Raw genomic sequence first — 24,122 nt, 5'->3', positions numbered from 1 at the left:
AAGTAGATTTGTTCTCCACATATAAACCTCATTTGCACATATTTAATTGTGATCTCATTCACTGTAAAAGAAAATGTTTCATTGGCTCTGATTTCCTTCTGACGTTTCTATTCCACTTTATTAACATACTTGATTCCTGCTTTGCAGGCTTAAGGCGTGTTCAAACCAAAAAAGTGCTGTGCTTGTACTTCAGAGGTGGGGGTGGGAATGAAACTTTTTCCCAGTTCTGAAATTCCTCATTTTTAAAGAAGGAAATAAAAACTTCCAAGAAGGGTACTTGAATATATTGCCAAGTTTGCCTTTCGCTCCTGGGCTTAATGTACAGAACTGTACATAATTATTTAGAACAGTGCTCATATAAAGCCATGCCAGTGAAACTAGTTTTGCCAAATTTATCATTGCCTGCTAGAAGCCGAGACACTGGCGCCATCTCAAAGAAATCCACATGTGCTAAGATGAACTAGGAATTTTTGTAATTTTTATTATGCCTTTTGGGGACAACATCCTTTCAATAAAAAGATTCTTCATCATTTCTCTATTTAAAAAAAAATTGTTTTTTTATTCTTGAGAAGAATTTAACTTTTCCCTCTTATCTGTGCAGGGAACCAAGCTGTGGGTCAAATATTTGAATCATAAGGAAGACAGAAAAAGAAATATTTAATTGGTGAGCCAGGATCCCAAGACAGAAGTTGTCCATGTAACATTATTGCTCCTCCTTATTTTTAAATATATTGCAGCACTTTTTATAATTTATTAAATGGTCTTATAACTGCTGAGGGAAGGGTGTTTGAGTATAATAGAGAGAAATATTTTTAAATAAAAATAAACTAAAAATAGCATTTATTCAATTCTGTTGACTAACCTTCATTAATAGCAGATATATTTATTTTTTCGAGTTTTAAAAATTTCCAAAGCACATTTATTTATAAATTGCAATGAGAGATGTGACTTCATTGTATTATTTAGTATGGATATCTTATTAAAAGCCCTCCACAGGAAAAAAGTATTTGTACCTACTTAAGTAGCACTATAATTTGATATATCCAACTATTCATTAATAGTAAGAAGAAGGATAACGGCTTCCATTTAATGAACACCTACTTTGTTCCAAGACTTTCATTTCAGAAATGAATCCTAACAGGTATTATTATCACCTGAATGGGCAACTGAAAGTCAGACACTGTTTTTAGCCCAAGGTGTTGGCTGGAGCTGTGATTTGACTCTAGGTCTTTCTGATTCTAAATTGATTTCCCTTGTTTATATTGCTTCTTTCTAAGGAAAAAGGTCAATTTATGTCTATATGATTGCATAGGCACTGAAAAAAATGCCAGAGCTAACAGTTAACTCAGAGAAAAATGAATTTTTACCCGATGTAAAACTGAAGGAAATGTATAGTACTTCAAAGTTCATTAAGAGATAGCCATTAAAAAAAAGATAGTTTTATTAAGAATATTAGTCTAGAAGAATACTAATTTAGGGATAAGCCTGAAGAACAAAGGGAAAAGTAAAAAATGATTTGTGAAGCAATTGAGGAAGGCTAGATTAGAGGAAAAAAATAGGCTGAATTATGCTCATCCTTCCTAGGAAGGAAAGGACAATATTTCAAAGGCATCCTTTGCGTATGCAGAGCCCAGGAATTCTGTGAGGGTGCTCAAAGGTCCAGGGAAAAGCTATGATAGATTGAACACTTTCTGGAGAACACTTGATCTGAGGAAGGTGGATAACGGCTTTTATCCTAACTCCCCTGAGCTTAGCTGGAATCAGTGGCATGTGCTCTGCAGGCCAACTGCAGAGAAGGGGGAGATATTATGCCACGCCCATGGGAGCTTCTTCTGGTCAAGCCTATAGAGGTCTGTTCTAGAATTTGAGAGGGAAAAACTAGACACATACAACTACCTGTATCTGATTCAAATTGCTCCCCTAAAAAGTTCCACTATATTAAGAACCACTGCCAGCCTGAAGCAACCAAATTGGAATTTTGGCTATTCATACTACAAAACTGGATTCTCTTAGTAGCACAGAATCAGGTATCTTCCAAGAAGACTCTGTGGAAAACATCACAGTGCCAGAGAAAAGAGACCCCAAACTGCAGGTACCTAAGAACAGGGTAAAGGCAGAAAGCTATGCATTCTCTCAAAGTATACAGTAAGGATTGCTACCACAAGAATTAATTATGGACATTTTGACTGGCCAAAGCTGAATTCTTGGGGGGAAAAGGAATGTTGTTCTTTTTTTAAAGATTTTATTTACGTATGTATTTATTTCTCTCCGCTCCGCTCACCCTCCCCACCCCTCCACTCCCACCCCCCCCCCCCCCCGTTGTCTGTTCTCTGTGTCTATTTGCTGTGTGTTCTTCTTTGTCCACTTCTTTTGTTGTTAGTGGCATGGGAATCTGTGTTTCTTTTTGTTGCATCATCTCGCGTCAGCTCTCTGTGTGTGCAGCACCATTCTTGGGCAGGCTGCACTTTCTTTTGCCCTGGGCAGCTCTCCTTACGGGGCGCACTACTTGCGCGTGGGGCTCCCCTACGTGGGGGACACCCCTGCATGGCAGGGCACTCCTTGCATGCATCAGCACTGAGCATGGGCCAGCTCCACACGGGTCAAGGAGACCTGGGGTTTGAACCGCGGACCTCCCATGTGGTAGACAGATGCCCTAACCACTGGGCCAAGTCCGCTTCCCAGGAGTGTTCTAATTGAAATGATTAGGAGTGGTGACTGGCTCATTGCACAGGGGGCTCAGATGCTCCAGATATTAATTTATGTGCCAAGAAGTACCAGTAACATGCCAAAGAGTATCAGTAACATGTTTTGTTTTCTTAAACTTTATTTCAACTTCAAAAAGTAAAATAACAGACAAAAAGCAGCTCAACAAATTATGAAAGTATTACTACTTTAAAAAATCCTGTCCAGGCACATTTATGTTATTTAATCTTAAAAACAAACTCAGCTATATCTCCAGTGTTCAGAAAGATACATAATTGAGCACAGATTGGCTAAAGGACATGACCAGCATCTCCTCGTTAATGAAGAAAATGGAAAAAAAAAAAAATGCTTGATCATATTCACAGCTCATAAAACAAAAAAATACCTTATTTTTTTTTTCACCCTCAGCATTGATATGTCAATACCAGATCAGGATACCGTGCCTTTGATTTTCTCCCAACCCAGGTAGCGATGAGGAATTATTGTGTAAACTGGTGTGCCTGAAGAGACCAATTTGTAATCTGCCGGCAGTTCTTCACACTGCACATGCACAGACGAGCCCACTGTGCCCAGCCCTGAGGTCATTAAGGCAGAATCTATCACGGATTTGGTTCTGTTGTGTACAGCCTGGGTCTCTGAGGGTCCTTAACTTAGCCAATCACCTGAAAACTTACAGCTGCATTGGTCTGTTTTTGTTTGATCTGGAGTGTTCTTGTTTCGGTTTTAAGCATCCTTATAATGAATGAATAATTAAACAAGATATTACCTAAGCAACTTTATATAGCAGTAATATTGTGACCATGTTCTTTCATCATTTGTAACAAATGGGTCACAACAATGTAAGGTTGTGGAGGGAGGGCGATACATGGGAATCCTGCATAATATGAGTGGTTGCTTTTTAAAAATGTGAAATTTAAAAAAGTAGGAAAAAAATTCAGAACCAGCTTCCAGCTCTCTATTGCCAATTATCATCTTTAACTACTTCACCAAATCAGAAAAACATGAATTAAACAGGTAAGCAATAGCATCTTTTACAATACAGAGGGGCAACTCTATTTAAATTGTAATAAACCAGAGCTGGCAATGATAAGGTGAGAGTACATATTAATTGGTACCATTTTTCAATATTGAAATTTGGCAAAAATATTATACTGACTCAATAACTCAAAATTTATCCTAATGAGGGAAGTGGACTTGGCGCAATGGATAGCGCATCCGCCTACCACATGGGAGGTCCAGAGTACAGACAACTGGGGTGGGGGGAGGGAAGAGAAATAAATAAATAAATCTTTAAAAAAAATTTATCCAATGAAATAACCAGTGATGTATACAATAATATATAAATAAAGAGGCTCCTCGTGTGGTTGTTTATCCATGAAACACCAGAAACAAACTCAGTTCAGAGAAATAGATAAATAAGTTACTATACATCCATGTATTGAACAGCTATTCAGCCATTAAAATTCAAGAAGACTGTTTAAAGATGTGAACACTCTCATTACAAAATATAAATAAATATTTATTTAGTATTTCATATTCCTTAAAGTTAAGTCAAATGAAGTTTGGATGCCCTCAGTGAGTTCATTAACAAGACATGCAATGTCTTATAAAACACCAGTAGGAAGTGAGTTTCTGAACAGTCGTAGATTTTAGGACAGCTTCAAGGAGAGACTAAGAAAAATGCAGTAGTAGAATAATATATTGAAACTGGACTGGCCACACTTTCCTCTCTCAGATTCATGTAGCTCTTTAAACCTGATTTTCTGCTGTTGCAGCCTCAGTCACCAGTTATGACAAGCCTCTAATTATATTCCATACCCAGGCTCACAATATTGAAACAAAGTGATAGAGTATATTGTTGTCACAATTCCAAGAGATGGTTTCCATTAAAAATTGGCAACTTATTGGCTAAAACAAAACAAAACAAAATTCAAATATGTTTTCTAATCATGCCCCCAAATTATATCAGCCAATTGTTCATCACAAGGAATTGTTCCAAAATTTGCATATTTTAAATATCCTAAAAAAGTTTACTTAAACCCAAGTTGCTTTTATATAGAAAAATCTCAGCTCTGTAATTAACCATATTCTACTTCGTGAAACATACACATGAAAAAATATATGAAAAAAGACATATGGAAAACTCACATAAAAGAATCCAAGTGGTCCAGAGATATATGGCATTTTCATTCCCAAAAGATACTTGACTTGTGAAGTCACCACGTGGGTGGCGGCCCCAGTTGTCATCGCGCTGATCACAGGCTCTGTAAGCAGGAAAGTGGCACTGCCCAGTTGCAGCACAAACATGGCCACCTAAAAGATCAAAGGCAGGGGATACTTTCAGATGAAATTTCCCAAGATTTATGAAGGGTTTAATATCAGATACATTTTAATTTTCCATTTTACATAGACACAGAGAACTGATGTGAAACAGGTTTCTTAAAGTTTATATATTCAAGAGCTTGGGTATTTTTGAGAACTTTACTAGGTTCTAAGACTTTCCAGTGTTTTTGGGTACAATGTAAGTGGTTTAATTAAAATTAACATCTTTTTCTGAATACTGGCTTTTCTTTTTTTCTCTTTTTGTGATCATACATTTTATAAAAAAAGGAGATATGCACAAACTCATTAATATGTGGGGACTCTGTGAGGGGGAATCAAATTTGCACTACCATATCTGTCAATTTACAAACAAAAACAATTTAAAGAAAACATGATTCACTACTTTATACCTAGTAAGCTTAAAAAAAACTTCAAAATCTTTGAGGAGAGAAAGCCATTCCTTGAGTTTTTCCTGGTTTCTGAGAAATGGGAACATATGGTTTTGACCAGATACTCTGTCAAGCAGCAATTCAGGATCACTATTTTGTAAGAAGATATCAGGAGTTATTTGTATATGGAGAAGAACAAAGATATGGTAAAGGAATATGTCTTAAGAAACCCAGGAATCAGTAAAAAAATCACTTTTCTTTAAACATTTCCTTGCAACTCTTACCATCACTCTCCATCTCCAAACCATTTAATGACCAGACAAAACCATTAACGCTAAGTAGAAGCTGGTCCCTGAACTCTGGTAGGCAAAATGCAAAGGAAAAAATCAAAATTCTTCTATTAACACTGCCTTAACTCTCCTTCTTTTGCTAGAGTGACAGTTTTTAGGAAATAACTCATTCTTTGACTAAATACAACTGCAAAAACTCAGTCAGAAACTGAAAAAAAAAACAAATTTTACTCTTTTGAAAGTAACACTGAAATATATATATGATTATCCACAGTGGATAAGGGAAACAAAGTGGGTCAAGTTGATATACACTTCCAATGTATTAATTATAATATTTTAAGTCAGGTCTTAAAATTTTTGTTGAAGAATAAGATTAATTATTGAAGAAAGTAAGTGAAAAGTGAAAAGAATAGCAATGAACTATCTACCTACTGAGAGGTCACAGTAATGAAATTGAGAGATGTAGAGCTATGTGGAAACACCAGAACATAATTTGCAAAACATATCACTTCTACATTGCCAATTTATCACAAAATCAGTTGGCCAAAAACAAAGTCTTGAAGTTGTGTTAGAGTGTGGCAGAGTGTTCTAGGCTCAAATCTAAAAACCCCAGTTCTGATCTTGGCGTCATCACATCCTAGCTTTGTGACTGTAGAAAACCAATTTCAATTCTTCGAGCCTCATTGTCACTATTGATGGCTGGCCTATCTGTCTTGTAGAGTTGCTATAAGGAGAATGTGAAATAATACATGAAAGAGCTTTGAAATCCATAAAATATGCAATATCTGTAATATATTCTAAAGGACATCACGAGGAATCACACATACATACCTACTATGGAAAACCAGCCACCAGTTTTAAAAACTGTAGAAAGGACCACATCACATTTTCCAAATCTGGAAAACCTGAAAGAATTTATCACTGCAGAAAGAAGTTTATTTGAATTGTTTGCTGCTTAGCAGTCCCCTTTATGTAATATGTAGTAAAGAAAATAATATGGGCTGCCAAGGTAGAAATCAGGCAATCTGTTACTCCCAACATAGAATGCCAAAGCAGCAGCATTTGCTGCTAGCATTTTTCAGAAACTATGTGTCAGTTTGTTGGTGTAGAAATGTTCTGAGGGAAATATCCAATCAACCAAAGATGTGAGTACAAGTGGAACACACTGATCTTCTTGGCAACTCTTAATACATAGTCTTGGTTTTCATCCTGAGAACATGATTGGTTAAGAAAAACATGGAACCAACTTCCCCCATGTGTTTCTCTACTGGCAAGTGAGTTCTGCTTTATGACATTAACCCTTACAGGTCATTAGAATGAAATTATCACATCATTGGGATAAAATGTACACCAGTTAATTTTTCAGTTAAATGCAGCATAGAAGCATTCTAAATCTTTGAAATTGTGAAACCTGTTTGCATATAGATAATTTTATGCATACTTGGAAGATTAGGAAGTTCTTATCTGTATGTTAAGTAATCACACCTTCATTTATTTGGGGGAGCAAAGTCTTTGGGGAGGACTCACATAGATCATTAGCATTTTACCTTCTGCTTTTTGGGGTTTTTATTTTTTATTTTTTTTGCTTGTTTCCTAAATTCCAGCTCCTAAGGAATAAAGAGCACCTAACCTGAAGGGAGTCACCACTTCTACCTGAACCATTATCTTCTAGTAGCAGTTTCTTTGTCATTTCTAAAACCTACATGTTAAAAATGGAAGGGTCCAGAAGAAGTACAAGATATAAAAAAGAGTTCAACCATTTCAAGCATTGAAATTATAGAAACCAGTAAAGACAGAGTACCTTCTTTAAAAAATATATCGAAAGACTCAAAATATTTTTGTAATATTCTACTTGTATATATTTTTACATTTTAAAAATCCTCTAAGAAAGAGATAAATCCAGTTAATGGAGAGTTCTTGACTCTGAAAGTTCAACAAGTCTCTTAAGATCTCCAGTGTGATACAAACCACTGGGCCTATGAAGGATGATTGCAAACGTGTGAGACTAAACTGAGGTAAAAATATTCTCTCTGGATGACAACATTCTCCGTAACCCAAGACAATGGCAGACACTTAAAGAAAAGAAAAAAAAGAATAAGAAATTCAAGAATTCTGTGTTTCTCCCTCATCCAAATTGCAGCAGTATATTCACACTGAGGTCACCTATCTTGTATATGCTAGAGGCTGCTGTACATAGCTTGAGGGTATCAAGTACCATGCAACACAGCCTTTGCAAAAGGGTCCACAGATGGAAAGGCTTTTATCTTGGAACTTAAGTATATGAAATGGGAGTACTTTTAGAATTTTTTGCTTGGAGGCCCAGTATTTAAATTTTATGCCAATGTTAAGGAATTCTTTTAAGCTAATAACTTAATAAACCATTACATCATCTCCTTTTACTAATAATATGGATAACAATAATTCTAATCTGGTCAGCCAACTCCCAAAATTTAACCATGCAACATTTTACGAGAAACTGAGTTTCATGCAATATATTTCAGCTGTTTATAGTAATGCCGATGTTCTGGGCAAATGCTGAAAACCTCTGACATGTATTATCAAGGTTCACTAACATGATACTATTTGGTAATGCTTGTATAAACACCATGTGTTCTACATAAATTGAATGTATCTCAGATTTCATTTTTTTTTAAGTGGTTTTCAAGTATGAAGAAAAAAATGAGGGAATATAGTACAAACAACTACATTACCCAAGCGAATGGAACACAGCATGTGCTGCAGTTATGTGAATTTGTCTGAGATATGGCTTTTTACATTATATCAAATGATTTGTTCATCCATTCAATAAATATTTATTCAATACTTACTTGGTACTAACCACAGAGATATTGCCTAATACAGAGGTAAAGATATGGTTCATACTTTTAAGAAGTTTATATGGAAGGAAAAATCATGGGTACATATATGGGAATGCAGAGTCAGAACTACAAGGGATGGAAATGCTTATTGTAAAAAAAATAGATGCTTTTATTACATCTATAAAAAAGAGTAATATAGATGTTGGAAGGTAAATTCCGATAAGCTGTTTTGGTGGAGGCTGAAACATTGAATGCTCTGTGCAGTTTGCTGAGCAGTGTATGCAGGTTTGAGGGGAGAGTTGAATTGTTCAGGACAATAGAAAAACAGTTGAGAGTGCAGAATATGGATATAGCAGGAAAAGCCTCTGTGTGGCCAGAGGACTTGAGAGAAAAAATGTCAAATGGATATTTAAGGCATTTATGAATTTTTGTGCTATGAAGTGCTGGATGTAAAACTCTTCTTATTACTCAGTGATGAAAAGGAATGGGCTATCAAGTCATGCAAAGACATGAGAAAATCCTAAATACATATTTAAGTGAAATAAACTAGTCAGAAAAGACCACAGGCTGCATGATTAGATTTATATGACATTTTGGAAAAAGCAAAACTAGAGACAAACAGATCAACAGTTGTCAGGGTTCATGGGATAGGGGAGTGTGTAAGAGGTTAAGCACAGGTTTTTTAGGGCAGTGAAGCTATTCTGTATGATACTATAATGGTAGATGTATGATGCTATGCATTTGTCAAAACTCATAAATATGTTCAATACAAAGAGTTAACCTAAATGCATGCAATTAAAAAAAAATCATTGAGGAGGTTGGGGGTTGGTTCACAGGGAAGAATGCAGAATATGACAAAGAAAGTAACTGGCAGTCACTTCACTGTTTTCTTTGTCTAAGTTTTGCCTTTTCCGGAATGTCTTATGAATGGACTCATATAGTATATAGACTTTCAGACTGTGTAAATGTAAGAAATATCCTTAACAAAGGGATGGAGGAAAACCACGCTCTCCTAAATAACTTTGGAAATGTGTGGAGTCTGTAAAGACTAAAGGCAAAAAAGAACTGTACACAAGCACTGTACTTTAGTTAGTAATTTTTTCCCATGTGGACATGGCTTAATGATTCTGAAAACATTACAAACATACACTGGAATTAAACACTTAAGTATATGGATAGTGAATGGTGGAAGCCAGGTTTCCCACCGATGGAGAGGAGGTGTAAAGACAAGCAAGGGGACAAGCCTAGAATAACCCGTACAGTAATGGGTTAGTGTTAGAGACATCAGTATAAACTCACATTTAGGTTAATAGACATATAGATAGATACATGAAGAAATATTTATAGATAAATGTATATACGTGGGTTGATACACACATACATTTCCTTGCTCTATCAGCTGAAGGAACACCCCACTAGCAAAAAGAACACCTAGCAACCCAGATCTTGATTTCTAATTTCCATCCTCCAATAAAGGGAACCAGGGCTTCTAGGAGAAATGAGTAATTCAAGGACTGGGGCAGGAAATATATGAGACTGGAGCCTCTTGTAGTGCCATAAAGTAAGGAAATAGTCAAAATCAAAAAAGAAAACACAATGATGGGCATATCACAAAGGGACAGAGAACCCAAACGGAAAAGATCCCACTGACCAAAGAAAGAACAATTTGAGCAAAAAAAATAAAGTAGTATTGAATTATAACCCAAAGTGCATTGGATTAAAACCCAAAGTACAAAATATTCTGAGTCTATCCTGATAGAGACAGATGATCAAATAAACGAATAAATGAGGTAGAATAGACAAGTCTCCTATGCAGAAGACCTTCAATCATTTATGTAGGTACTCTTATAGATATGCCCCCTCCCCACTCCTTAAGTGTGGGCTACATATAATGACTTCCTTCCAAAGAGTACAGGATGAAAAGGGAAAAGAAAAGAGTGACTTCACAGTGAATTTATCTGCCATGCACTACCTTAGTCAAGTGACCAAGGTCAACATCTAAAGCAACGTCACATTGATAGTATATAGTCTTGATATGATGTGATGAGAGTAGCACTTTGCCTCTGTGGTCTTCCTTCCCCCATGCCCAAAAAACAGCACGCCAGTCAGTGATAAAGAAAACACCAGAAAAATCCCAGTCGAGGCACATTCGGCAAAATACCTGACCAGTACTACTTAAAATTGTAAGGGTCAATAAAAACAAGGAAAGTCTCACAGCCAAGAGGACCCTAAAGAGACATTATGATTAAACATTATGTGGTAGCCTGTCTGGGATCCTAAAATTTAATAAAGAACATTAAGTAAAACTAAGGAAATCTGAATAAACTTTGGATTTTAGTTAACAACAATGTACCAATATTGGTTCATTCATTGTAATAAATGTACCATATAAATGTAAGATGCTAATAATGGGAAATTGGATGTGGGCATATGAAAACTCTGTCTGATGTTCGCAGTTTTTGGCAATTCTAAAACTATACAAAACTTAAAGTTTATTTTAAAAAATACCTCTACCACTTCTCCCACAGAATCTTCAGATAAGTCAACCTTTCTCACTAATGTTTGCAGTGTGTATGAGGAGTTCCCGAGTTCTCTGTACATTGGCATGGAGAAAAAGAATACTCTCTAGGGTTCCTCAGACTCTTATTTGCATTATGTGCAAATAACCACACCAAGACAAGCATGAGAAAATGAGAAGGAAATAACACTAGATAGGGCTAAAAATGTGTTGACACTTGAGGAATTCAAAATGTGTTGACACTTCAAGGAATTCAAGAGAAGTAATTACAAAGCACTCCAGAAAATGGGAAGAGTGTGAGAATTACTGCAAAAGCAGGACAGCATGGGATATTTGTAATGGAGTTGTTAGTTTAGAAAAAGCATGAAAGAAAGCAATAGAAAACAAAACAAGAAATGTTGAAGTCAGAATATGGAGCACCTTAAAAGTAGTGAAAGGGGGTTTTTGTTAGAATGAGTGACATCATTCTTCCATATATTTATTAAATACCTAATTGTGCCAAGAAAATGCTGTTCACCGGCTCAAAAATCAGAGCTGTTTTTTTGGTAGGATTAGTCCCGTGATAGAATGTGGAGCAAAGGACCATTTAGGAGGTTATTATAAAGCAGTAGCTAAAGGGAGAAGGACAAAGCTCTTAAACCAGACACAGCAGGAGTGGAAAGCAGAGATGAGTGAAGTTCTGGATTACCCAGTGGTAATTAGTGCTTAGGAAACCAATGCAATTTTTTATTTAATTTTTTCTTTGTGGAATATATAAAAAATTCTTTGGACTTCAGTATTGTTTTCACTAGGAGGAGATTCAGAACTGCGAGGGATGGAAACGTTTGACTCTTCTACCTCCCTTGCTGCCCCACCTAAACAAAACACCATAATTATAAAATGAGATGATTGGACCTTGATGTTATTACAAGAAATAGTGGAGTTGGTATTTGAAGGAGTATTTGCATTTTTATTTTTCATTGGGTGGAGAAGGAGGGAGAATCATGGGAAGACGTGGGAGATTCCATTGTCTACTTTTCACATTTGCACTAGATGGATCTGACAAAATCATGACCAAATTGGAAATGTCTAAGTTTTCTTATTCTTCTTTCACTAGGAGCTATGTTACAATTTAAACATATATATATATATATATATATATATATTCCTATATCCTAGTGATTGGTGGAGGGAGAAGGTGGTAAATCCAAATAGATTTTTTTAAATATCTCTATTTTAGTTATTTAACATAGTGATGTCACTAACATTTAATCGACATTTTTCCCCTTCAATTTATTCAACTCATATGTATTAAGTGCAAGCTGCTACAACTATAGAGATATACAGTCTCCCTTGTATAGAGACTCATGGTATAAAAAGGGAGATAAAAATTTCATGATAGATTGGGAAGCCCTATAAGGCAGGTCACATGCAGTGTCCGATGGGAGCACATAGGAGGAATCATGTAACTATGGTTCAGAGTGTTCAGGGGAGGTTTTTCTGAGATGATTATATTTGAGCTGAACCTTGAAGGACAAGGAGGAGCCTACAAATGGTGTGGAAGGGAGCCTTCAACATCAAGAGGACAGCAGGCACACAATCGTGTAGTCAGGGATGTGGCCCCACCACACAAGACACGGCTAGTACACAGGCTGCGCTCCTGTGAAGGAGGTAAAGTATGGGAAAGAAAGTATGGTTGCTGGATTAAGACTGTGGGAAAGGGAAAGGGTTAAGTTTAATTTTCACAAAGGGCAGCCAGAGCCAGCTCTGCCAATCCAGGAGGGACAGAAAGGGATTCTAGTGGCTTTGGCTGCCAGGAATTTGAAAAGTGGTACCCAAGCAAGGGGGGCCAATGGTGAGAAGTGAGGGTGGGGCCAAAGCAAGAAGGGCCAATGGTGAGAAGTGTGGGTGGGGCCAAATTGAGAAGGGCCAATGGTGAGAAGTGAGGGTGGGGCCAAAGCGAGAAGGGCCAATGGTGAGAAGTGTGGGTGGAGTCAAAAAGAGAAGGGCCAATGGTGAGAAGTGAGGGTGGGGTCAAAGTGAGAAGGGCCAATGGTGAGAAGTGAGGGTGGGGTCAAAGTGACAAGGGCCAATGGTGAGAAGTGAGGGTGGGGTCAAAGTGACAAGGGCCAATGGTGAGAAGTGAGGGTGGGGTCAAAGTGACAAGGGCCAATGGTGAGAAGTGAGGGTGGGGTCAAAGTGACAAGGGCCAGTGGTGAAAGCGGTGCCAGGAGTGAAAGCTGCTCTGAGCTGCCCAGCCCTCTAGAGCTGCGACTGAGAGTGGAACCAGGGAACTTAGATGTCTCAGACAGGCTGTAACCCCTGAAGTACCCAATCAGTGGGGAACAGGAGAGGGACCTGCAGTGTTAGGTTTAGGTTATAAATACCACTGTTTCTTGTCATTTGGCTCAACGGCTATTTTATCCAGGTCGCAGCCCTTCTTGCAAGACTGTTAATAAAATTCTTTTCTTCTCCACAATCAGGTGAGCTTTCGTTTTCTTACAAGTGCAGCTTTCTTTCTAACAAGTTACCTTTCTTCCTTTGTCCTACCAGTTTAGAAAAAACTATGTAAAGTAGCAGTTAAAATTGTATATAATGGAGACCAATGCCTACTCTGGCAATTCCTTACCATGAGATTCTGAGGAAATTGCTTTAGTTTCAGTAAAGCAACTGTGTAATGGGGAAAATAATATTACTTATTTCATGAAATGTTGGTAAAGATTTTAAATATCAATACATGTAGTGATCTTAGAAAAGACCTTGGCATGTATTGGGATGATAAACATCATTTTCAACAAGAGGGTTTTTCATTTTTATAATTTTAAGAATGGTATAATTCTAATTTTATTAAGTTTATTACTTTTTAATTTTACCAGATACAAACTACAGCTGTAAAGGTTTAGATTAAACAAAGTAATAACTTTCTGACTGTAATGGTTATAAGATAAACATTATCAAAAAGTGTTTTAGAATGTCATCCTGCATCCAAGTAAAAGGAATGAAATTGATGATTTTTCTGGACAGGGTAGGTATGACGTGTTGAACAGTTGGGTTAAACTAGTTTACACCATAAGTCCTTCCTATATTCATGATCCTGTTATTTAATACATTAAAAAAGTTGTTTGGGGAAGCGGACTTGGCCGAATGGATAGGGCATCCGCCTACCACATGGGAGGTCCGCGGTTCAAACCCCGGGCTTCCTTGACCCGTGTGGAGCTGGCCCATGCGCAGTGCTGATGCGCGCAAGGAGTGCCGTGCCACGCAGGGGTGTCCCCTGCGTAGGGGAGCCCCACGCACAAGGAGTGCACCTCGTAAGGAGAGCCGCCCCGTGTGAGAAAAGCAAAGCCCACTCAGGAGTGGCGCTCCACACACGGAGCTGACACAGCAAGTTGACACAACAAAAAGAAACACAGATTCCTGGTGCTGCTGATAAGGATAGAAGTGGTCACAGAAGAACACACAGCTAATGGACACAGAGAGCAGACAACTGGCGGGGGGGGGCGGGAATAAATAAAAAAATAAAAAAATAAAAGTTGTTTGTTACAAAACCAAAAGTAAACGGAGAACTCCTGTTTAGGTCCGCAGTTTGTTTTTATCTTCCTTGAAGACTAAGACTGTGTTTCCAGAAGGTACAACCGTAATACAAGGCTCTGTCACTCAGCACCCCTACCTTGTGCCACCCCATGCTTGTGCAACTGTCAAACAAAGGAGTCTTATATCCCCATGTCCCCCAAGGCAGACATCTTGTCTTGTGGTTGCTTCAGAAAAGTAGAGCTTGGGAAAACTGCCAAATGTAAATGGGCAGGGGACAATCCCAGACCCCTTAGTTCTTGGAAAAAGGAATGGGAAAAGGGCCCTTGATGAAGAACAAAAAAAACTACAGGGAGAACAGAACAATTACTATTAAATGCTTTGGCTTTTATTGATTTTGTTTCTGGACAGAAATGTTAACGCTAGCATTTTAAATGGTTCCAAATTACCTTGAAGTTAACACCTCATTGCTGTCAGTGAGCAAGCAATTCCTATTTTGGCTGTTACTGGGTTTTTTTTTTTGGTTAGAGAATTTTCTTTTTCTTTTTTTGAAAAGTAACACTAATGACACACAAAATTGTACCAGTTACAATTGAAAGACTTTCCTTTGCAAAATGAGATACATTTGCCTTAGAAAAAGATGATAGAAAATGGAAACAAAAAGATTCCCAGACCAATAAGTTCAGTTGCTATATCACAAACAACCAGAAATTGCATGAGTTCTAATCACAGAGGTTCCTACCATATTACAAATCCATTACAATGAAACAAGAAAAGCAACAACAAAGTAAATCTGAGTTAAAGATCCATGCAAAAGTATTATAGTACAGCGAATCCATTTATATAAAACTCCAGAATACACAAACTAATCTAAAGTGACAGAAAGCAGTTCAGCAGCTGCCAGGGGGCGGGGGGGGGGGGGGGGCGTGGAGATTCCGGATGGGATAGGAAGAAGGGATGATGAATGGGCAAGGACAAATTGGAGGCAATGATGGATATTTTCACTACATTGATTGTGGTGATGGTTGTACCAATATGGGCATATATCGAAAGTTACCAAATCATACACCCTAAATATGTGCAATTTATTGTATGTCAATTATTCCTCAGTAAAACTTTTAAAAAGGCCATAATCTAATGTATAACATGTTATATCATGTTACATTATTATGTCTTTATAAGTCCACTTTATTTATACTAGTACTAAAAATAAAATGGTAAGGGAAAAGAGAGACAGGGATAATTTATTTTGCCATAAAGATGATGAATGAGAGATCTTTGCATACATTTACATTTATCATACACACATACTACAGTTTACATAACAGGTAATCAACCCACTATAAGGCAAATGCTGTTTCTTCTGGTAAAAGCAGCCCTCAGTAATTAATACACCATTATCAGTAAAGCAAAATCAAGTAGACAAAAAATGAATGAGTGTACTTTTTCCCCAATTACTCATAAAACATAAAACACTCACAAAGCCAATCATATATTAGGTTATAAAGAACAGTAAATTAGATAATATAGAAATATTACAAACAATACTCTCTAACCACAATGTAAATAAATTTGAAAAGCTAAAAAAAAGGATAATTATCTAAGAAATACAGATTACCAAATTTGGCTATATTAGAGATAATGTTTAAACTGACCAATTTCATAGGAGAAATAGAAAACATTGTCAAGAAACAACCCCATAAAAGAGCACCAGGCAAGTGATGGTTTCAAAGAGGAATTCTACAAACCTTTCAAAGATTAGATCGTCCAACTGGGCTATACATGCTCCAGAGCTTAGAAATGATGGTTAAGAAACAAGTAAAATATTGATACCTACACTGAATAAAGACAACACAGAAAAAAGGAAACAAAAAAAAAAATCAGTTCAATACCACTGATGAATAATGAAAACAATATTTAGTAATTATAATTTTAAAAATTAGTAAACAGAATTCAACACCACATTAAGAATAAAATATAAAACATGACCAAGCGGGATTTACTCCAGGAATTTAAGGTTGGTTCAATGTTAGAAAATCCAGTAATATAATATGTATAATAGCTTTAAGAGGGAAAAGCATATGATTATTTCTATAGATGCTGAAAAAGACTTCAGCATTATTGCATACCATTTCTAATAAAAACTCATGAAAATAGAAAATAATAAATTTTTTCTTAGTGTGGTAAAATATATAAACTTTAATCTTAAATTCAGCATCTTAATTGATGGAGACTCTACTGGCATTTCAAGGAAGCTCAGGAAAAGGCAAGAAAGCTTACTATTTATTATTTGGCATTAAATAGAGGTAGTAGATAATGCAGTAGGAAAATAGAAATCAATGAGAGTAATATTAATCTGTAAAGAAGCAGAAATATCTCTATAAAATCCTAGAGAATCAATGAACATGAACAATAAATTAATTCAAATAAAAGAACTCAGTAAGGGACCAAGACATAAAATGAGCATAAAAATCAATGACTTTCATAGACAAAAACAACAACCAGATAGGGGAAATAATGGTAGAGAAAACCACATTTATAATAGCAACAAATAAGATTAAACACATAAGAATAAATTTAACAAAAAATGTACAAAGCAGAAATGGGAAAAATTTTTGAAGACTTCTGAAGGACACAAAATTAGACTTGAACAAAAGAAAGGCAGACAGTGTTCTTGGACAGAACAACTTAACATGATAAAAATGCCAATTCTTTTAAGTTAATTTATAAATTTAATACAATGCCAATAAAAAATATCAACAACTTTTTTTATGGAGTTGGACAAGTTGATGCTAATGTTCATAAGGAAGAAGAAGTATGCAAGACTAGCCAGGAAAACATAGAAAAATAAATCTACACTCCTCTCTTTCAGACCAAAGTTGATATCTCACGTATTCAAATAATAATAATAAAAGAGTCAACAAATAGACTCACTTTTAAAAATAATTAAAAGGTAGAGAATAGAAAAAAGTAGACCTAATGTTTCAAAAATCCCTGTTTTTTTATAGTGCAATATATACCATTGCTAGGTTTCCAGATTCCTGATTTGATAATTCGTTTTTCCATTTAACAACTTTACTGAGAGTCTGCCTTGTGCAGAGTGCTATGCTAAGTGCAATGAAGACTTTAAAACTGATTAAGACATTATCATGACCTTCAAGAAACTTGTACGCTAAAGGATGTCTTAAGTAGAAAAGGAAACAAACTGAAATATTATAGATGTACAAAAGTTGGAAAGTAAAAAGGAAAGACAATTTTCAAAAATAAAATAATCAACATTATATTTTTAAGACAGTGTACTGTAAGTGAACATCTTAATATCTTAATTTAATTCCATATCCTTTATTTCATGCCAAGGTTTCTTCCAAAAGTTACTAAGCAACCATTAAAACAATGTTGAGGGAAGTGGATGTAGCTCAAGCAGTTGGGTGCCAGCCTACCACATGGGAGGTCCTGGGTTCAGGTCCCATTGCCTCCTAAAGAAGACAAGATAGACAGCAAGATGGTGCAGTGAGTGGAAGCAACAAGATGATGCAATGAGGAGACACAAAGAGGAAAGACAATAAGAGACACAACAAGCAGGAAGCAGAGTGGCTCAAGTGATTGGGAACCTCCCTCCCACATGGGAGGTCTGGGTTTGGTTTCTGGTGCCTCCTAAAAAGAAGATGAGCAGATACTGAGAGCACACAACCAACAGACAAAGAGAACAGACAGCAAGTGCAAACAATGAGGGGCAGGGGAGAAATAAATAAAATAAATCTTTGAAAAAATGTTAATGAATATAAGCTAAGTAAAGAAGTGGGGAGAGAGTTGTGTGGGAACAAATTAGACAATAAAATTTGCAGTTCAGAAAAAATCTTATTCCTGAACTACTAAAAGTGAAAGCATAAAAGGAAAACCACAGAGTCTTTATTATCTAATAAAAGAAACCAGATCAGTTCATCAGTTGAATTGTTTACTAGACACTAGAGACTCTCAAAAACACTGCTTCTAAGACTTCCTGTAATAAGAGAATCAATAAATGCTTTTAAGTTTTAAGCCTCTGATAGTAGAGTTCTCTGTTACTTGCAGCTGAAAGCATTTCTAATTGAAACACATTCTGTAATTCAGATCAGACATGATTATTCTTAAACACTTTAGTAATCTAATGTTAGCAACCTAAAAAATTCAATCATTTGGATCATCTGAGGGCAAAGGAAAAAAAAATGCCTGAAAATGTATAATACATAAGCAAAAGCAAATCAAAACAAAAATAGATAAAGCAAAGCCAACAAAACCTCCTGTGTTTTCACATTTGCAAATGCCATTAGATTCAGGGGATGTCAAATCTGAAGGAAAAAGGAAAAATGACTGAGACCCTAGGTCCAAAAAATCCAAAGGACTCTAAGGTTTCTAGTTGACAATGGACAGATGAATTGGAGGTCAAATAAAGTCCAGCCATCTGTTTGAAAATTGGCTAAAATATAGGTCATATATTCAGGACCAAAGCTAAAAATGAAGGAAAGCAGATGTTTGATGAAGTTATCAGACAAAACATACAACTCTCTGGATCAGGTTTTACATGTAATAAAAGGACATGAAAATCAAATTATTTTTATTATCTTTAATACATCCTGTTTTATTCTCCTGCTTCTAGGGAGTTTCATTCCGGGAAATGAGAGGATTTTTGTGAGGTTTTTTTTTAATGTTATTACAATTCTGCTTTTATATTATATTTTTATTATCATTTATCATTTAAATTCTTAATCAAAATACATTCAATAATAATAAAACAACTGATGATTGTTTTAAATGTGTAGAAAATGGTTAAAATGTTGAGCAGAAGGTTGCTGGGTCTTATTGAAAGTGATGTAATTTTAAAAAATACTACTATACAGTTAAAACTACTTGTTCCATGCTTTAAAGAATATAAGCAAATCAAAACCTAATATAATTCTTAATTCAAAGAGAAATATGAATGGAAAATAAGTGGACCAGAGGGAGTAGCAATATTATCTTTGCTGTGTTCATACAGAAATTATTTTAAAGAAAGAGAAATTTAGGAAAACCCATGCCAAATCCAAGGTGGCATATCCATGTCTGAATTATCAGTTCACATGGCAGATTATTTCTGAGATGGAAACAGGCACCGGGTCTCTTAGAGTACCTTAACAGGCCCGAAAGGAAGAAAAGTACACCAAGATTGCAGGTGCAAAATCTGAATACGCTGACATCATCTACATTTTACATCTTATGTATATGCAGCTGCAAGAAGGAATGAAATTATGAAGCATATGACAATATGGATGAATCTGGAGGACATTATGTTGAGTGAAGCAAGCCAGACAAAAAGGACAAATACTGTTTACATTATTATGAACTAAATATATTGTGTAAAGTTATCGAGTTAATAATTAGAATATAAGGCACCAGAAAATAGAAGGAGGGTAGAGAATGGAAAGCTGAGGATTAATCTGCACAGGACTTTTTAAAAGGTCATTTGTAAGTCTTTGGAAATGAATAGATATGGTGAAAGCATATCATCGTGTTTTTAACTAGCAGAGTTTTTAGATGGGTATGATGGTAGTTAAAAGGGTAAGTCTAAGGTCATGTAAATTACTAAAAGGAAAGCTAAAAAATGTAACATGGGACTGTATAACATAGTGAAATCTCATGTAAAATACGAATATAGGTGATATTGCATATATAAGACTTTTTACAAAATATAAATACAAATATGTTAGTGAGAAGGAAACAATAGCATCTATGTATGGCAGGCGAAGCCTAGAGAGATTGAGAGGTTATGAGTTTTGCTTGTTTTTGTTTATTATTATTATTATTGGAATAATGAAAATGCTGTAAAAGTGATATTGAAGTGATAGATGCACAACTATGTGAGTATACCAAATACCATTGATTCCACACTTTGGATGGATGGATGCTTTATTAATGTGTATCAGTGACACTGATTTGTTAAAAAAAAAATAAGTACAGCAAAGGTTGCAGAGTGCCCAGGCAAATAGTTTTTATCCCACAAAAACCCAGACGTCAGCCATAGAAAATACCTTTTAGGGATTCTAGTCTGGTCAGTCTCCTAGCAAAGCTGTCACTCAGTCTGTTTTCCTAAAGAACTGTGAAGAAAAGTTATCTTATTCTTATTTCATTTGACACAGCCAGAAGGCAATGAAACTCTAAGAATTTCAATTGTCCTTTTCTTTTACATCGCATCTTTTCTTTTTACTATCCAATTCCAAGCAATCATTAGTACTTTTCTCCCTTCTTGGAATTTGTATGATCTTTGACCTTGTAAGTAACGTTACACTGTACTATCGAAGCTCCACCAAACCAGAACATAGCACCCAAGAAATTCATATATACATAATTCAGTTGAAAATGAGAACGCAGGCAAAGTGTTTACCAAACAGGCAATCTATATGCTAATATTAAGTATTTTTAACATTTATTTTATGATTACTTTTGAGTTACCTTATTTATTTGTTTGTTTAATTTTATTTTTTGAGGTACTGGGGGTTGGGGGTTGAACTTGGGATCTTGTGTGTGGGAAGCCAGCACTGAACCACTTAGCCACGATGGCTCCCCTGAGTTGTTTTTTTTAGTTCGTTTGCTTGTCGTTTGTTTTTTTGTTTTGTTTTTAGAAGACACCGGGAACCTCTCATGTGGGAAGCAGGCACTCAACCACTTGAGCCACTTCCGCTCCCCAGTTACTTGATTTTTGAAATGGCAACTAATTAGAAACAGCAAAAATATTCTGATATTTTAAAGAAATAGAAGGACTACAATGGAGTGGCAAGAGGTCCTGAGGCTAAAAGTGGCAAAGCCTGGGACATACCCAAGTCCAAACACTTCATAGCAGCAAGTTCATGTTATATACAGTAAACATTACTTCTAAACAGTTACATCTCTTACTACTTTAGCCAGTAAAATCATAAAATCTCAAAAATCTAGAAGTCCAGTCACATTTTCCCCTCTTTGTAGAAATTCTTCTAAAAACATCTCTGACAGTGATGATCTGTCTGGCCTACCTCACTGCCTTATTGGGAAACCCATTCTTAAAGAGTTAAAAACTGCTTCCCATGACTCCAATTTATTGATTCCAATTCATGCAGTCAACCAACATTTATACAGTATCTACTTTATGTAGTTCATAATGTTTCCATAAAGATAAAACACGTGTGACTTTTATCTGAAGAGATAAACCCACAAACAAGAATCACAATAAAGCACTAATTGTCCTTTCTTTGCCACTGTTCCCATTTTCTTTATTCCCAAGACTTGGCTTTACTTACCTGAATCACTCCTCCCAAGAAGGAAACTGCTGCAGCAACACCAATCCTTTGTACCTCAAATTCAGGTAAGCCCAGCACACTTGTGTTAGTCGGGGTGGTGACGTTCTGGTTGCTCTGAGGGACAAGCCGTTCCACTGCATTGGCTGATATTAAGGATGTTAAGGCAAAGGTGCCTAAAAAGGAGGGGGGTGAGGAGGAGAAGGGGATCTTCTGTTAGCAAGAGACACTAAAACATGTTGGATTCCACCATTAAAGTTGAATCCACATTGTAAAACCAAATGTGGCTATTAGAAACACTGTCCCCTGCACCTCCACTGGCCCTCCCTCTACCACATTCCACTGAATCTGTAGAAACTTACCTGTGACTCACTTATTCATTCAACAGACAGTCACACAATCTACTTGCTATTTCCTTCCGGGTAGTACATTTTCCCACCTCTCTGCAGACCGGTATGGAACATACCCTCAGGGCAGGGATTAAGAGCATGGCCTGGATTTGAATCCAACTCCTCCACATATTAATAATATGACTTAAAGTACATCACTCTGAGTTAAGTCACCTCATCCATGAAATGAGGGCAATAAAGCCTGAGGAATCTCAGGTTTTGGAGGGAATGTAAATGAGATGATGAAGACCTCATTAAACTCAGTGGATAAATTTGCTGAGTCTCTTTACCTGAAATGCTTGCTCCTCTAATTTACCTGTGCAAGCCCGATCTGGTTCAAATCCCATATCCAACAAGAGACCATTCCAGATCTTCCCATAATATAATCTTTACATAATATAGCATGATACAATACAATATAATTTTCTAGAATATAAAAGTTCCACAATATATATATTCTATAATATAATATACTGTGACAAAAAAATCATTAAGCATACCATTTCTGTCTACTGTTAGATAAAAGTACAGTGTATTTCCCAGGAATTGTCATGGCCTCCCACAAATGCAGAACCAGTTTCAATTTGTTCTGTTCCTGCCAAGAGTTGATACTCTCCTACTGGCACAGCAAGCCTGAGAATACAACCACAAGGTCAGGGAGACGTTGATTCCCACAGAGAGGGCTCAGCAATTTGGGTTAAAGAGACAAACTGCAGCATTGTGCAGCCATTCCCCTGGCTCCTTTTTAAATACCTTACATTGCTCCTGTTCATAAGGGAGACCTTGAAAAAGGGCCTGAGGCAGGATGCAGATATCCTAACACAGAGTATTCAGCTACAGGGCAAGAGACATGAGTTAAACAGAGCCAGGTCCTAATGGAAACCCGGAACAGACTAGCATCTGGTGTTACTCGGTGAGAGAGCCAGTATGTACTGTGGCTTCAGCCCAGCAAGGTGGTTGTGGCCTCTAATAAACCTGAACTTCAATCCCAGCACCACCTCCTCCATCTCCTTTCTGGAAACAGAGAGCACTCCACATCAAAGAACTAGTCTATCTGACCATTAGAGGCAAGATCCTGGAGCCCAGCACGCATGTGAGGAACATTCACTGGAGAATCAAGACATATCTCTTTCAGGATGTATAACACGAGGACTTCTCAAAGACCGAGACGCCTTAGGGTAAAGGAGTGTGTTGGTTGGCCTTTACATCTCCTAGAGCACAGAGCACAAGGTTTTGTTCAAAAGTCTGAGCAAATGACCATGGAATCTGGAGTTAATTTTGAATTTAGGCCTATCTCTCCTAGAATTTGGAAAAGGATAGGCGAGGATTAAATGGTAGAAGAAAAAGAGCCTCCCAAAGGAGGCTTTGTCGGGAGAAGGAAATTGAGTCTCATCTGTGAGTCACAGCCCAGAACAAATGCTGCCAAGTAACTGAGCCCCCATGGACATAGGGACAGTGCTTCTGCTGCCACCTTCAGCAGGGCTGCTGCTCTGCTGTTTCTAAGCAGTGGAGGGCAGTCGAAGCAGTGGGGGCTGCCCGAATACGAGAGGATGCTGTGATGACCTTCCACCTCCTCAGTCCTACAGGTCTCACCATGATGTTCACGTTCTCTGCCCCTACTACTTCTCAGTTCTTTTCTTCATCTTCTCAACTTGTTACCCTAGTTAAGTTTTAAGCTTCCAGTGGTTCTCTGAAATACCATGCAACCCAACTAATAGCTTAACAGTACTATGGGTAAAAGGTTCCAGTAGGAAATGAACATGGGTATCAGAGTTGGACAGACCTAAATTCAAATCTCAATTCTGTTGACTATTACCCTATGATCTCAGTCAAGTTGTCTAACCACTCTTAGCTTCCTTATTTGTAAGATGATGATAAAATATCTAGTTAAGAAATTTG

General features: G+C 36.7%; 1 protein-coding gene across 1 annotated transcript in view; it reads right to left on the bottom strand.

Annotated features, from left to right (window-relative positions):
- SLC26A7 (solute carrier family 26 member 7) overlaps positions 1-24,122 on the bottom strand; it is a 127,476-nt gene that overhangs the window by 75,319 nt on the left and 28,035 nt on the right. The window contains exons 4-5 of the mRNA XM_058275714.2: positions 21,838-22,010; positions 4,852-5,016 (exon numbers count right to left, since the gene is read on the bottom strand). Of these exons, the coding sequence (XP_058131697.1) occupies positions 4,852-5,016; positions 21,838-22,010 (338 nt within the window). The remainder of the gene's footprint in view (positions 1-4,851; positions 5,017-21,837; positions 22,011-24,122) is intronic.

Source organism: Dasypus novemcinctus, chromosome 14 (assembly GCF_030445035.2).
Source record: "Dasypus novemcinctus isolate mDasNov1 chromosome 14, mDasNov1.1.hap2, whole genome shotgun sequence".
NCBI lineage: Eukaryota > Metazoa > Chordata > Mammalia > Cingulata > Dasypodidae > Dasypus > Dasypus novemcinctus.
Note: the sequence above shows the minus strand (reverse complement) of the source record. Positions and strands in the feature narration are given on the sequence as shown.